This window comes from Mycteria americana, chromosome Z (genome assembly GCF_035582795.1).
Source record: "Mycteria americana isolate JAX WOST 10 ecotype Jacksonville Zoo and Gardens chromosome Z, USCA_MyAme_1.0, whole genome shotgun sequence".
NCBI lineage: Eukaryota > Metazoa > Chordata > Aves > Ciconiiformes > Ciconiidae > Mycteria > Mycteria americana.
The window spans coordinates 60,004,851-60,021,894 of NC_134396.1; the positions used below are offsets into that span (position 1 = coordinate 60,004,851).

At 40.5% G+C, this 17,044-nt stretch overlaps 1 protein-coding gene across 1 annotated transcript; it reads right to left on the minus strand.

Annotated features, from left to right (window-relative positions):
• Window positions 1-4,558: 4,558 nt before the first annotated feature.
• Window positions 4,559-16,183, minus strand: ZNF475 (zinc finger protein 475). Its single transcript, XM_075488629.1, has 4 exons — window positions 15,541-16,183; window positions 11,416-11,438; window positions 8,166-8,346; window positions 4,559-4,710 (listed from the first exon to the last, which is right to left on the minus strand). The coding sequence occupies exons 1-4, from the start codon at window positions 16,181-16,183 to the stop codon at window positions 4,559-4,561; spliced, it is 999 nt and encodes a 332-aa protein (XP_075344744.1).
• Between the last annotated feature and the right edge of the window lie 861 nt (window positions 16,184-17,044).

Sequence of the window (17,044 nt, forward strand, 5' to 3'; positions counted from 1 at the left end):
GATTCATCCACAGGTCACAGTCCCTTCAACTCGAATTCACACCGGAGTTCCAGCCTGTCCAGTGCAGCAGCACAGAAACAGCAGCGATGCCCTGGCCATCTGCCAGCCCAGGCACATGGCCACTGCTGTTATCAAAATGTTCCCAGGCACAGCAGAGTCAGATGACAAGCAGTACAGCAAGCAAGGAGAGCAAAAAGCAGCCACTAACGAGCCCTAGACTCTAATGCACAGGAAGGCAAGCAAGCCCCATGGCAAGCACAGGAGCCTGCTGATTAATAGCTACAGCAATAACAGCTATAAATTTGATCTTGTACATTCCAAATAAACCTGTTGTTATCTCAAATGGTTTGAGCCCCATGTTGGGCACCAAAAAGGACTGTCTTGGTTTAACTCCAGCCAGCAACTAAGCCCCACACAGCTGCTCGCTCACTTCCCCTCCGGTGGGATGGGGGAGAGAATTGGAAGGGTAAAAGCAAGAAGACTCATGGGTTGAGATAAAGACAGTTTCATAGGGAAAGCAAAAGCCACGCACTCAAGTGAAGCAAAACAAGGAATTCATTCACTCCTTCCCATGGGCAGGCAGGTGTTCAGCCATCTCCAGGAAAGCAGGGCTCCATCACACCTAACGGTTACTTGGGAAGACAAGCGCCATCACTCCGGATGTCCCCCCCTTCCTTCTTCTTCCCCAAGTTTTTTATTGCTGAGCATGGCGTCATATGGTATGGAATATCCCCTTGGTCAACTGGGGTCAGCTGTCCTGGCTGTGTCCCCTCCCAACTTCTTGTGCACCCCCAGCCTCCTCACTGGTGGGGTGGGGTGAGAAGCAGAAAAGGCCTTGACTCTGTGTAAGCCCTGCTCAGCAGTAACGAAAACATCCCTGTGTTATCAACAGTGTTTCCAGCACAAATCCAAACAATAGCCCCATACTAGCTATTGAAGAAAATTAACTCTGTCCCAGCCAAAACCAGCACACAAAGGAAGCAAAGTATCTCAATTTCTCATTTCCTTTTCCTCTTGTGCAAGAAAGCCAGAATGATAAATGCCAAGTAATATTGAAAAATGCTCATAAGATCTCATTTTAACTTTGTTGAGAGCAAACCATGAAGGCACTGTCAGTGTTTCTCCCAGTGAACAAATCTTGCCACAGAACTCACCATCATCTTTGGCACAAAGTAACACCAGGGCTGGTGAGCTCAGCAGAAAAACTTGTGACAGAGTAACTTGGAAATGTGACAGTGATATCTTGTCAGTGTTTGAAATCGGACAATATGCACTCCCATGTAAGTGCTTTTTATATTTCTACACATTTTGAAAATCATTGTACCCACGATGTTTGGAGGGCAGAGGATGTTACAACCTCTGAGATCTTTCTGAGAGCTGTTGCCTCCTGCTCAGTTTCTGCATGCTCTGGTCTCACCATCAGCCCTGACAGCCCAATGTTGACTTGCCTCTGTGAGTGTTCAGGCTCGCCGTTTCACAGATGCCACGTTAAATTCAGAATTCAGCAGCAATCACCTATAAGCAGAGGCAGCTCTTAATTTGTCAAGTCCTCATCTGACTCCCTCAAAGGCTGATGTGGAAACCATACTTGAGGCTTATGGCTTCAGGAGCTCCCATACAGTGGTATTTCTGGGCAAGCCAAAGCACACTAAAAGTATGGTTAATATCAGTACTTGTCTGATTGTTTATAAACACCCTGCTCAGCTCATCAGGCATATTTTCTTGCTTTTTGGGATAATAATCCAGAAAAAAAAAATAGACAAGAGTAGAGCTGACAATGAAACACAGCAAAACTGTTCTGGGTGAAATTTCTGACAGATCTAAAATCATCAGGACTCCAAGTCTAACTTTCAGAATGACACAGGGACTCTGACATCTGAATCCCACCAAAAGGCAGGGCTAAATTTTTAATGCCAAGGACTGCAGTGACGCTGCAAAGGCTGTTTAGTTTCTTTAAACAAGTTTCTGCTCTTGAAGTTACTCTGTAATGAATCTTGATGACTCAGTGAGGCAGATGTAACCAAAAAATGCTTATCATGTCTGACAAAAGGAAGAGGGGTCCATGAAGAGGAGGAGGGGATTCAAAGGTGAGATTACACGACATCCGTAATCCTCCAATTACCAAGCCGCTTGTCAGTGGACCAGCACTTGATGTAAATTACAACAGCCTCCAGGGTCTTCCAGCGTATGGTGCCTGCCAACAGCTCCTAGGAGCCAGTCTACAAATCACAAACCACTGCCCCTGTTCTTTCCTCAGGCCACATCCTTTCTCCCAGCAGAAAGGAGGAGAGGTGGCACCAATGCAGCTCCACCAGCGACTCTCCTTACATTGAAGACACTAACAAGGACAGATCTGTGGGGTTTACACAGCTTTGCACTGTAGAACAGAAACTGAACCTTTGACTCCTGAAGATACCTATCTTCAGACAATACAATTCTCATTCTGAAGATGAAAGGGCTGCTGAGGTGCCATTGATTGTTTTGGAAATTATTTTCACCAAAGAATGCTGGTACATCTCCCAGTCTGAATTAACAGCCCGCCAGGGCTGCAGCCAGGAGTGTTCCTCTAATAACAGAACAATGATATTACTTCTTATTTCACTTACGCCACAAATCACACAGCTTGATAGCTTGGAAAAGAAAAGTTGCTGGTACCTATATTTCATTTTAGTGTGTATGAAGACATCCACTTCATCTAATTTGTAAGTACAATAGTAAGTGTGAATGTTCTGAGAAAAGTCACATTGGTCACACAATCCATAACAGCCAGCTCCAGGCCTTAAGCCTGAAGGTGAAAACATACATGAGGTACAGTTTCTTTCATGATATCAGGAAGCCTATATTGCTGGTTAACAACTTGTATTGGATTTTGTCATACCTTTAGAATAACCTCGCTGACTACTTAATAAAACACTTCAGAGTAAGTAAAATAATAATAAAAAGTACTCTCTGCTGTACCTTGTTAAAGTATTACTTCTTTCATGTGTTTAACCTTTTCACCGATGTATTTTGGCACTGATTCTGCTATGTAACATAATAGCATTTTTCAAAATAGCACATTGAAACACCTTCCCCACTCCTTTATTGTATAATACCTACCCTTCTTGCCCATCCTGGCACTCTGTTACGGTCACATTTGGCACAGAGGGCAGGGTGGTATTTTATTCCAGCCATCTGACACACCATGCTTATTTTGGCTTGACATAAAAACTTGTTTTCTTTTACCAAGTTCATGACAAAGATGTGCTCCTCTGACTTATAAAATTTTTGGCATGATCGGTTTATTGAGCTGAGGATAAATCACATGGTCAGTATCATTCTTAAGCAAGAAATGTTCCAAGAAGAGGGCACTTCTGGTGTGTTTTCTAAAAACAGCCAGTCTCTGCTTGCACGCCATGGCTGGATCCATTTATATGGGAATGATTCACTTGTAGCAGTCAAGGGCTTCATGAGCTCCACTGTCCCACAAGGATGTGAACGGGGGAGTGCTCCATGGATTTAAGCTCTGAGTGGGAGTCAATGAATAGTCTTGTGCCAAAGATGGACAATGATACAAAAAAACCCCAACAAAACAACAAAGCCAAAGGAGGTGCTTGGTTTCTCTGATTAGCCAAGTTCAGCTGGAGGTCCTTACACTAACTAGACAAGTCTTCGATAGAGGGGAAAAAAATTTTTCAAAGAATTAATTTTCCCGATCAACACCACTCTGGCTTAGCTTCCACTGAGATTCAATGAGTTACTCCCCTATCAAAACTCTCATTTCCTAAAAGCTGTCTGAAGCTTCGGTTTCTGAAACAGTAGGTAAATATATTCACTGAGCAAGGGACATGTAGCCAAATGTCCCTGCGGACAAGGGAGCTCCTGACATTATACCATCTATCCCAGTCTCACAGATCTGTTGAAAACCAAAACCACAAGATGGATCCCTGTGGGATACTCTCCCCTGTGGGGACCTCTGCAGTGAAAGACCCCTAACAGCTATGGCTCATTTCTTTCTGTTCTTCGCTCAACACAAAAAAACAAATATGCCATGTAAAATGAGAAATGTATGCAGAAGGCCCAACTTCTTTCAAAGTTCCGGACAGCTAAATCTGAAAGGCTGTGAAAGGAGTGGGGCTGAAGAACATCACACATTTGACCAGCAGAGATGAAGACAGCACAACAATTCAGAAAGCAACCTGGGAGGATTCTTCACTTGGGTTCTCCTGCACCCAACAAAGCACAGGATCAGGAGAAGGAAGACTATAGTTAACATTACTTTCAATATTCTTATGCCGTCCCTCTCAAACTGTGGTTTCAAGGTGGCGCTACCTGAATGACAGAAATGAGGAAGCACTTTTGCAACTGCTGGGCTAAAAAATCACCATATTTGAGCTTACGCTACAGTAGCAACTGGTGATTTTACTCTGGAGGCTTTTGGATCACGTGATCTGATGACACACTACAGTTTTGATGCCCATGGCTCTCCAGCTGGATTTTATTTCTCTCATGGTTTGGCTGAAAGGTATGGGTGCATGTGTGTGAGCATGCATATGTATGCATGTGTGTTACATCCACTTCACATCGCAGGTTTCAGTTTACAGGACTGCTGGTGGACGATCAGTCTGTCTGGAAGAAAAGTACGCCCACAAATATCACATGGAACTAGCTGGGTCTGGGCGCTGATCCAGGCAGCCTCATTTAAAGAATCAAGATCATAGAAACCTTTGGCTGGAAAATTAAAAAAAGAAAGTATCAGCTTTCATTCTGGAGACCCACATTCAACTCTTTATGGAAAATATTTTCAGGAAATACCTGTTGACTGAGCCTTTCAGTTTAACCAAACCATATTGCTTTTGCAAATGAAAAAGAAAGAAAAGAAAGAAGCAAAAGAGTAAAAAGTATATAAAAAAGACTCTGCTTTTTGTCCCAGGGGTTGAATTAAATTAACTTCAAACTGAATCATTTTGTATTGTATGAGAGTACAGAGAAAACATCATGCTGTGTGTTATGATGTGCATTCTCAGCTAATTATTAACATCTTTGTATACGTACTATTATCAGCAAATTTCACTTTTTGGCTTTACTTCAAGTTCTGTTTAATGAGCATGTGTTATCTGACCATGGCAATGGGTGGGAGCATATCATACTTGAGAATATGCTCTTTGTACTATTCCGGACAAGGGGCCCAATTTTCTTCCTGTTGAAGTCTATGCAAGTTTTGCCAATAAGTGGAGTAAAGCTTAGGTAAGCCTAAAACCTAACAGACAAAACCTACAGTTCTTTTAAGCCACAGCTTCCAGTGAGGTCATTGCACTGATACATCTATTGTCATCTAAACACTAATCCAGTCTTGCCCTCAGTTATTTTCCACTGTGGGAAGAGTGACTGTTCTGAAAGCTTAGGAGCATTCTTCAAACACTCACATCAGATGTATTTTCAAGATTTTATTTGAGTATAAAAAAAATCTTGTTTACTTTCATGTTGAAATGGACTTTCATCTTGAAATGGATTTTCACATAGTGTTATTTCAAACTGGTTTCCAAAAAGGCCAGGTAGGTTGCTTAATACCTGGATTTAGATCTTAAGAGTTTCCATTTGAAGTGCATGCAGAAAAAAATCTACATGGCTTGATTCGAAGATGTATTTGCTTCGCCCTTCTCTAAAGGTATGACAATACAGAAAAAGACTAAAAAGCTGGTTTTGTCTTTGAACTATTAGCAGCAGACAATTTTTAAAAGACAAGGATTTGTACATTTAAAAATATTCCATGGTTTCTGTCATTGGCACATGATAGAGCTCTTCATTAAAGGCCCATACAGTTTTAATATGATTCATATCCAACGGTTCACATAACCACAATAAGCCTTAGATCTCTTAATATGCCTGTTCCTAATGTTCTTTTTGTTAGAAGAGCAACCAAGTAGTGTTTCTTTTCTTGGCTGAGACAAATATCCCCTTTGCTTGCAGGAAATGAATGTGTATTTTCTGTACTTTGGAAAGTTTATTGAATATAAAAAAAAAGAGAAAGAGAGATTACTTTCTCCTTGCAGGCATGTGTTAGGCATTCCACAAACAAAACACTGTGTAATCAGGGCAGCGGTTGTCTTCCCGTGACACTTGAGTTTTCAGAAAAAGATTTATGTAAGTTATAAAAAGTTTTATGTAAGCAGTTAATATTTCTGAGCTTTTTTTGAACATTGCCTGTTCCATTCAACAACAGGGGTAATCCCTCCTCCCTAAGCTGAGAAACTGTGAGACATGCAGTACGTGTATGTGGTCTCAAGGTCAGTTATAGCATTTACCAGATGATCGAGAGTAAGTCTTACGGAAAAAGAACTACACTGAGATTATTTTCGTGAGGCCAGGAGCATGAGGCAACTGCAGGGGGAACAACAATTTCAGCTCAAGCTACACAACTGATCAGACTTGCATCAGCAGGCATTTAGGGACAGATGCTGGAAGCAGGTCAGTGTCCCCTGGGGAACCGTGGGCACGCAACACCTCATAGGAGATGCGCGGCGCCTGATATGACTCATTGCATAAATGAGACAATTTCTGATTCATATCTGGGAGCCTTCTGCTGGATTGTTCTCTCACAGAGTGGTTGTCTTTCTGCTTCCACTTCTTCAAAATAAGAATAGTGTATTTCAAAGTAACCTGATTTGTCCTTTTGCATCCTCCTCTTTCAGATGGAATTCTCATTTTCTCCAGCTTTTTTACCACACAGCATGTAATAATTAAAAAGAGCTTAACAACAAAAAGAGCAAATACAATGAAAATGTTTTTTGAACCTATCTTTTACTGCAAATTCAACTCTGCTGCTTGGCATGTGTTAACCAAGTCCTGATTTGATATTATTTGAGCTGTGATTATTATTATTTTGAACAGCTGGTTAGTGTTCTCAGTGATCCTCCTCTCTTCTGTGTGTGTCTTCTGGGGACATATTTCTTTGTACTGCTGTAAACTGATCTAGTGTATGACTCTTTCACAGTGAGTTGTAGGAGAATTTGTCTACTTTTCCAGACTTTAGGGGAAGCTGCGGGAAATTATGGGCAATATAAAAAAAAGTGGGTGAATTAACTGCCTGTGAGCAAGTGGTCCAAACTTGGCCCAAAGTAGCTCAGACCAGCTGGCAGGGCCAGGGAAAGCATCCAGCTGAAATGGTGAAATAACTGTATGTGGGAATGGGGAAGTTCTGGGAGCAGCTTCCAGGCAAAGCACAGATAAGATTTCTTTTTGATCCTACAGTGAGCACACACACCTGGGATACATATGGGAGCCCAGCTCTGTCAGATGCTGGGCATCGTCAATTTTCATTGATTTGAAGAAGTGGGATCTAGGCATCTTACAAAACAGAACCCACAGCACAAATACACATAATTGGCAGAAATAAAATGTTTATTTTATACTACATATATTTTTTCCCACTGTGTTTATATTATAATGTCCCACAAAGAAAGCTTCTAAGGTTTGAAAATAAAAAGGGACCAATAACATCCTCTGGATGTTCATTGTAGGAGATACTGCATTTTTATCTATAGATATATTTTAATAAAAACCCAAAACTACAGTATATGTTATAGGTAGGTTTTAAAAATACCTCATTTCCTACCAGTCATCATGCATCTAGTATTGTATTTCTTATTTTACCACAGAACTCCTATTTTCAAGGCCACTCACTGTTTACCACTGCTAAGTGCTACTGTCAGGCTTTTTTTATAACCGATGCTATAGGTGTAAAACCTAGCTGAAGTATCTATCCCTATGTAGCCTGAAGGGTATTTTATTTTATTTTAATCATTGTATGTGTGAAGTCTCCACATTATTCTTGGATGCTTTTGCCCATTTTAAAATATGTCTTTCTACAGCATTAAAAGTAGTCAAAAGGTATTGATGTAGCTGTGAAGCAGGTTGCCAATCTTTTTGTGTTTTGATTCAGAACATACTGACACACGAAGAGGACTGTCCCAGGAGGCATGTCCCACAAGGCAATGACTACTCTTATTTCTCATGGATACAGCACAAAAAGAGAATGGGGTACTTAACAGAAAGCATAAAACAAGCCATGATGGCTACCTTGTCTTCGAAGTAAAATGGAGAAAGAAGTACTTGCAAACCATTAAGCTACTGCTTAAAATTTTTTTTTTCCTTCCTCCCACTTTCTCACTTGGTCTGTAGCTTACCTTGTATGGGACTGACTTCAGGCTTTTTGGGCTCTGGCCTTCTCAAATGCTTGGGTAGCATGTCATTCTCCCGGTGCCATTTTTTCAAGCATTGTGGCTCATGGATACTAATAGATTTTGTTCCATACTCACGGCCACATATGTAACAAATCACTGCTGGTGGCCGTCTTATCACTTGTGCCTGCAAATAACAATTGTGAAGAAGAATAAGTATTTCAACATTAATTTTGAATCGGATTGTTTTAGATTAAAACAATCATGCAGATTAAGAAATCGATTCATATCTCTGAAATCAGTGTAACTCTTTCTATCAATCAGTTTTGTTTTGTCTGGATTCAGTCTTGAAACTTGTAAGAGATATTGCCTCATTAACTGGCCACCTGGAACAGGAAGGCTCCTTCTGCAGATACGGGGCTGAAAATTCATGTATGTCACCTAATTAATACTTAGCTATGTAGGTTTTAGCTCTTTTATTTTCACACCGTCAAGTTCATGGACATGCTGAATCTTCACGTGCAGAAACAACTCCTCTGCTTGATCAGGTCACTGCAGTACAGTATCCATCTTAAATGTTGAAGCCCCTTTTTTATCTATCAAACAGAAGTAACATGGTAAATAGCACTTCCTCAGCTGAACTGCTGATGTCTAATGCAGTAGCAGAAAGACCCCATCTCCAGGCAGAACACAGTTAAAGCACTGTGTCCAGCCTTAGCAACTCTCTTAAGCTGGACAGTCAGGGCAGCTTTCTCAAGCTTGTGATTGTGGTCCCTAACCCTGCGTTACTTCTGCCACAGATCGGTTAGCTGGTGGAATTGGCCTTGAAGGACTAAAACTGATCCAGGATATTTCAGGATAGGGGGCAAAACAGGAACTGTTGCTTATTTATCCCTAAGGCCTCAGCGTGAACTTTGCCAGTGACTGCAGCGAGGGCAGAACTGGACTCTAAGCAAGTCATTGTTTCTTCACTGCAGATCTGCTTTTGTTCGCAGAGAAAAACAGCTCAACGGAAGAAAAAAATCCCTCAACCCCAAACCCCACAAATACATATTCTAAGCTTGAAAAATATATAATTACTGTGGTATTGCAGATTATGGACTCGACTGTGTCCTTAGGCACGTCCTGGGCTAGGCGTGGTGTCAGTACCAGCCCTGCTCCAGGAGTAGCATAAAAATGTACTGCAGAGACAGCACTTTGAGGCGCATTGATGGGTCTCACAACTGCCAGCATTTCCTGCACTCCTGACTGCAGAATACCCGTAAGAGATGAGCTATTCCCTGCCCTCCTAAAGGCAGAGGAACAGCCATGCCAGACCAAACACGGGAAGCCTTTCTCACTCAAACAAGGGAGGTGGGGATTTAATTTTTTCCTCTGCTGCTATGTAAGACAAAGCATAACCTGTTCCAGTATTTATGAATCTCTCTGTCAGCCCATCGGTGTATTCAAGAAATTCTGGGCAGCTCTTCTCACATTTATGCTACAGTCTGAAAATGTCATTAGTGAACAATCTGCATAAGCTTTCTTTCCTGCGTCACACATGTAAAGTCAATTACATGAAGAAATACTACTCTACAAAGTGTATTTTTGCTGGGAAAAGTTGGACTTCATCTGGAAAGTTCTCACAGTGAACTGAAGTATAACTTACCCAAAGACAGTCTTTCTAAGGACATTTTCATCCCCTTAACTTTCAAATGGAAATTCCTTAGCCATCTTTGATAACAAGGTATTTTTATATATATTTTTTTATATATATATAAAAAACCTTATTTTCCTATTCATAGCTGAATATAGCAACAGCTGTTTTAAGAATGCTCTCTAATTTTTCCTTACCCATTTTCACCTACTTCCTTACTTCAGGTCTTGAGCTAGACCTTGTCTGATTTGGAGATAAGACTCTGGGTCCAGATACAGAGTCTTTTGAAGGCAGTGTATGTTTTTTTGTAGGCTCTGGAGAGCTTTAGATAAGGATACTGTAGTCTAAATTCTTGAGTTCAGGGGACTGATGCTTGTTATTGGTATCCTTATAGCATTTTAGAAATGGTTTTCTAAAAAAATGCTAGGTGTAAAAACAGTGGGAGCACATTTTCCTCTCTAGTTTTCATTAGCTAGGTTCCTGCCATTCAGTAAAATAGATTATTTATTGGCTTAAAACTAGGAAAGAGCAATTTGATTTACATTTGATTTGTAGGGACTCTGTATACTACCAGAATGGGAAAAAGGAATCCTAGTACACATGAAAATCACGCCTATTTAGCCTGCACTGTCACAATCATTTCCACTGTATGGAGCAGTATAATAAAAACAAATCTATAGCTTCAAGGAGAATTAAAGTCCTGATATAAGACAGGTGAAAAATAAATTAAATACTCCCAATAAATTTAACGGACATACAGAAATATCATAGTTAAAATCAAATAGCTTTTTATCTTAGAAATATTTCCCTAGTGAATGGAGATAGCCTTGTATCTCTGACTGCTACGTTCAGATCCATTACGCTTGTTCTAAAGTCATTGTGATGTCCTACTGTTGAACAGCTGCCAGAGACGTGCAAGACAAGTGTTAGTGATCTCCATCCAGTGCAACCTGGATACATTTCCACAGTTCTGAGATGGTCTTTTCGTAGTCTCACCTGAAAACCTAAAGACTGAATGAGCAGTAGTGTGATCCCTCCAGATCCTGACAGAGCATTTATAGGTGGGCTTTGTGTTGTGACTTAGCAAAACCAAGCCTGCAGGTAAATAGAGCATTCTGTTTTCCAAGGTCATCAGTTGGGATTGATTCATAACTAAATCCTATTTGGTGAAAAAAACATTTAAGAAATCTCTTCAAGTAGAAATGTCTCTGTTTTGCAACTTCCACAATTAAAAACTGTACAGAAACAATAGCAAAGACCAGAATTAATTAAAAGGAATCAGATCACTCTAAGGATGAAATTATTTTTTCCAGCAATGTAGTGAGTTTCAACTATCACCACACATCAAATTATAGACACAAATCCTTCTCTGCAAATACACACATGTTAAAAAGCTGAAAAACAAAACCTGAAGGAGAATATCCTTACAATTGGTAGTAACAGCTCTTTTGTTGCTTAACTGTGGAATCCGAGGTATGATAAGCTTTATTTGGAATTTCTACAGCTGATGATATTTATCCTTCATTTCTTTTTCTCTTCAGTGTGCCTATCCCAAATGTCACATCTGGAGGCCTGCAGTTTGAAACTAAACTATTTTTGGAATCACCACAATTTTCCAACCCAAACTACTTGCAGGCCAGTGGCTAGGCTGTCTGCTCACTGCTTTGTTTTTCACTTTTAAAAAGGGTTGTAGGGAAGGTCTGTTCCTGAGGATATGTGTTGTTATAAAAATATCTACAAATACCTAACAGTGCAGTTAGGCTTTCCTCTGGTGTCTCAGTATTTTCTTTTTTCTCCAAGACTGCTAAATATGTCTGTGTGACCATGAATGAAGTTATTTAGCTCAGAGGGCTAGGCAACTATGTATTTTCAATAGACCTGACATTACTTGAGGTTAGCCCCAGGCTGCTGTTATGGTGTTACATGAGGTCAAATCCTCCCATTCTGCACAAAAGTTTTAATTTCTTCTTAAGTACACTCAATAACACTGACTCCTAAACTCCCCTCCATAAATATTTATCATCCAGGACTGCACACACCCCCACGTTTCTTATTTGTTTAATTCTCCATGTATTTTAATGGGAGGAGGGGAGACCTCCTGCTCTAGGCCAGAGCTCTCGTCATAGGCTTGAATCGCCCAAAGAACAGAGGTTCGGGAAAAGATTGGTACAAACACTTAGCAACAGCATTGTATGAAAGCAGCCCTTTCCACACATTTTGCATAGGGGAAAGGGACAAGCTGTGGCATGGCTCTCATGACCATCCAAAGGTGCATTTCACAGCCTTCTGGAGTGCTTTCAGCCACTGTCCTGACACAACAGCAGACTAATGTTAGGACTGGTCATATGCCTGTGTATGAAACTTCCTTGAGAGCAAGGTAAGTCTGCCAGGTGATGCAGGTGATTAAAGATTTTACTCCACTGGAAGCACTAGAATATTCTATTTTACTCCTGATGTGCTATCTTTTAAAAGAAATACATTAGTATACTGAACATGGCATTTGTGTAAAAGCAGAAAGGCAGGAAGTGCAATCATTCCCAATGATAATACTCAATAAGTTTCATTCAAACCATCCATTTACTGTCCTTTCTCATCTAACTTTCTATATTTGCAAATATATTTGTCAGTATTCTCTTAAGATGTTCAAAACTGCTGTAACTGAGGCAAACAAAGTTTATCATTGACTTCCCACCTTCATTAGAATTACACAGCGTCTGAAGTTTTCATTTTACCAAGTGACTAGATGACTTTATGCTAGAGCAAGATACAACATCAACATTTTGTTGTCACACAAGTTTTCAAGACTTACGCTGTGTTAAAATGTATTACAATACAGTAAAGGAAGATCACTGAAATCTTATTTTTAGGTAGGTAACTTGATAAGAAGAAAACAGCAGATGGCAGCACGAGATGCTAGTGACATGTCTGATAGGATTTTAGGATCAGCATTATCTGTTGTCAAAAAAACTGTAACACATATACCCACAGCAAGTCATTAATACTCACTTGCATGTAGCAGACATTTTGGCCTATGAAAGAATAAAAAACACTCTGCTCTAGTGCAAGTCTGAATTTCAGTAGTTCCAGACATCGCTTCCATCATCTGAGGTATCACAGCAGAATCCAAAACAGAATTTCTGAGCTGATGTGATCCTTGAGAGTCTTTTAAACATAGGCTGCTGTTTGTTTTACACAGCCAGACATGATTAACTCGGATGTGTTCATGCATTCTGAGAGCGAGTACACTTAGTAGAAGAGATGGCTTATGGAGGCTGTTGAGTCTCCAGCTCTAAAGGCATTTAACGCTGGACTGATAAGTGTTTGTCAGTAATGATACTGGTCTAGTTGATACTGCACTTGCTAAGGGAGAGAGAGCTCCAGGACAGAGGCATGCAGGCAAAAGTGCTTACGGTTGTAAAGTTAAAATGCCCTTCACGTGGTGTACCACCAAATCAGTCAGACCTTTATTTTCAAAATGAGGAAAATCCAGCTTTTTAATTTAGGACATCTTATATTGCATAAATTGAGAGTAGCATTACAGTTGTTAAATACACTTATACAAGGGTTGGGGTTTTTGTCAGTTATTCCTTCCCTCTGATGTTTTGCTGAATCAGGACTTTAAACAGGTACTTAAATAATTCACTGTCACAGTGAGTAGATCTGTTAAGTGAGACATGGACTGCCCCAAATGTTTTCCTGCCAGGACCAAAGCAGACTGCCATTTCACTCCACTACTAGTATTTTTTTAACAGAATTAATAAGCAGTTGAGTAGCTGGTAAGGTGAGCAAAATTAAAACCATATGCTGGAAAAAGATGAAGGCTGTACAGGAGACCCAGACATTGCCCCTGTTCATAGCGAATCTGCAGTTCTTCCGTGAGCTTAGTGCTTTTCAACATCCTTCAGCGTGTGGACCTTTCAAAACTTTCAACTGGAGGTGGAGACCCTCACACCGAGAATTGAAACCTATGGAAAAGAGACTTCCTTTGACCACTTCTTAGAAGCAGTCTGCCAGTCCTGAACAGCCCCTGGGACCACAGGATATTTGTTTCACTCTTTCCATTCCTATCTCTGCCTTTAATGCATACCTCTGTACAAAAGAACAGCTCTAAAAATTATAAAACAAAGGACTTCAGAGCAGTAAAATCCATCATCCTCCCCAAAAGTCGTTAATAATAAAGTCCTTGAGAGTCAATTACAAACTGCAAGCTGTACAGCCTCATTAGTTCTGCTGCAATTGATGAACTGTAACTGCTTGAAAGTAAATGAGGAAACCTGTTGTTCACACAGAAGGAAGAACAGATTTGAACATATTTCATTCTGGCTCTGCAGAGCTCACAGAAGTAAAAAGTGGTAATAACGTTGTTGTTCAACAAGTCAGCAGATGTGACTGAATCCACACAGGGAGCAGATATGTTGTGCAAGAGGGCAACATTTTTACAGAGCCACTCTCAATGCCAAACCACACTCTAAACTTGTTTTTTTAATGACATTATAACTATGGACATTCCCCCCCCCCCCCCCCCTTTTTTTTTTAAACATACAGAATTACGTGTGAGGGACAAAACTGTCTGCCTCATACCCATGCCTTTCATTGAACAATCACCTTTAGAGCAAAGCCAGTTCTTTGGTAAATGGTACAATGTAGTGTAACACAAGAACATCTCCTTTCCTATAGCTATAGATGCACCTGTGCAGCACTTTGAACTCTTTGTGGCATATTTGAAATTTGCTGATAAAAGATCTGAGGAGTGGACCTAATTTGCAACATCTATCAATTAGTGGCCTCAAATAGCATAATATAAAAATGTCTCATATTGTCTTATTCTCACATTTGTTAGGGTAATTCTATTATCTCCATTTTGTTCAGCAGCTGGAAAACTGAAATACAGCATACTTTGACTTTTAAAATGTTTTTAGAAATGCTCTGCATAGCATTGCATTCCTTTGGTGACTGAGAAAGCTAAATCCCATTTTCAAATGTAATACAGGTAATCAGCAGTTTAACTCCCATTGAAAAAAAAAAAACCACCACCTTTTATTTTAGGCCTAAATTTAGACATCTATCTTTTTACAAAACTCCTGACCAAAAGACAGCTTGTGCAGAAACAAATGCAGAAAAAATATGCCATTTTCCAAAACTTTGTGTAGCTTTTGGATAATGTGCATCAGCTTCTTTATTCTTGGATCTTGAATCAAATTCAGTGGAAAGAAATGTGCAGTCTTATTTATTTTGTTGTTGTTATACTCTGAGTTGCTGCTTTGAACATGCAGTCCTCAGTAAACTCATGTTCCATGCCAAGGTTAAGAATAACGGTAAAAAATGAAAATCACTGGACTGCTTACAGGACAATGAAACATTGTATTTCATGTTAACTAAATAAAAATACCTAATACCTGCTAAAACATACAACATTCAAAGCTTGCCTAAGCTGCTCAACAGAATCTCCTAGGGAACTATAGTACACAACGGTCCCCTTTGGGGACCTAACTCTCACAGGACCACAGAATATCAGAACCCAACTGCTCCCTGTCAACAGGAAAATCAAAATAAATAAGAATAAGTAGTTTCCCTTATGCACTTTCCTTTACCTACTATTCAGTAGTAGACTCCAGTCTCCCCTGGAGTGCCTAGCATCAAAATGTATCCTACCCTTTCATACAGCACATGCTTAGCGATTTACCTTGTCTATTATGGCTGGTGCGACCCCGCTCTTTCCTTGACGGGTCTTAGATGGATCATCACGTGCTGAGTCAGACCCAGAGCTCGGGCCTTTACCAGATTTACGGGGGCTAGAGCTTGATAGCCCCACACTGCTGCTACCTCCTCTGCAGTGCTTTTGGTGCACAATGAGACGATCAGGAAGGAAGGTTCGGCCACAGTTTCCACAGGGCAGGAGCTGGGCTTGAGCACTATGATAAGCTGCCTCATTTTCAGCCGTAAGCAGACAGGAACCACCACTAAGGACCTCAGGTTTCCTGGGCTCTGCTCTTCTGAGATGCCTTGGTAGCTGATTGTTTTCAGTACGCCACTTCTCTAGGCACTGGGGTTCATGTATAGAAATAGACTGTGACCCAAATTCTCTGCCACAGATATAGCATACTCTGAAGCAAGGTCTTCTTGGTGGGATGACAGGCCTATTCAGTGGCATCCCAGACATGTTTGAAGAATCGGATCGTTTTGATACTATTGCAGTGCCTGGTCGCCTTTTCTGGTGCCCAGCTTCCTGATGTTCTATTTTGGGCAAAATTCTGGGAAGATCTGACACGTTAGATGGTGAAACCTGCTCTGAAGGGAAGATGCTAGCGACACTAGCAGGGTCCTGTCCGGTGCTTGGCAGAGCGTTACAGGTTTTGTTCACATTCTTTTTCTTGACGCTTGTTTCCATGAAGGGTACAACATTTCAAGAAACTTCTCTCTCCCCTACACATAAAGGGCTTGGGAAAGTCTGTTATTCAGCATGACGCTCCAACTTCTTAATTCAGTTTCATGGGCTGGAATTAAGTAGGGACTTCAAAGCTGGAAAACTGCACCTAATGGCCATTTCAGCAGGGAAAGAGGGTTTCTGTGTGTTTTTGGTTTGCCTTTTGGTTTTACATGATCCTGAAACAAATTAAATCAGTACATATTAATAAACACCATTTCTCTTGTTAAGGTTACCAACCAGTGGTTTATCACAAAGATCAGTTTACCTTACTACTCTGTTATATTTTTAAATACCAGACAAATAACATCAAATATAGCCTACCCTTAATGATCAGCTGAACAATGTAAATCTGAAATTCTAGTCTCAGAGGGTGTAAAGTCATGAAGGACATGAAAGAAGATGGGTTTGCACAAACTGAAGCTGCTGAAATACATGTGGGTTGGAGTATAATCAATATACTTTATTTTCAGTTAGTGACAGAACTGGTATTTCTGACACAGTCTTTAATTTCTAAGCCATTTATGTTGATAGTTAAACATAATTTCCCTGTCTCAAGAGAAATGAAACTAAGTCCCTTAGTAGAGGGATGTTAATGTCCGATCTCCAAAGGGATGGTCAGCAAGAAAAGCGTTCCCAGTCTGTAGGCTGAAGGAAATTATTAGGCCCCTTTACTCAGCACTTGTGAGGTGGTATCTCAAATTTTCTGACCAGTCTTGATTCTCCCAGTACAGGAGAGATATTAATTAAATGGAGCAAGTTTATCAATAGGAGCTACTGAAATGTTTTGGGGGCTGAAGCACATGCCATATGAGGAGAAACTAA

Bases quoted from the DNA above. Each gene is read 5' to 3' on its own strand.
- ZNF475 (XM_075488629.1), bottom strand. From the start codon at position 16,183: ATGGAAACAAGCGTCAAGAAAAAGAATGTGAACAAAACCTGTAACGCT. The intron at 11,439-15,540 runs GTGATGATCCAT...CAGACAGCCTAG, and splicing joins CTCTGGGTCTGACTCAGCAC to CCACTGGCCTGCAAGTAGTT. The intron at 4,711-8,165 runs GTAAGCTACAGA...TTAATTTTCCAG, and splicing joins TGAAGTCAGTCCCATACAAG to CCAAAGGTTTCTATGATCTT.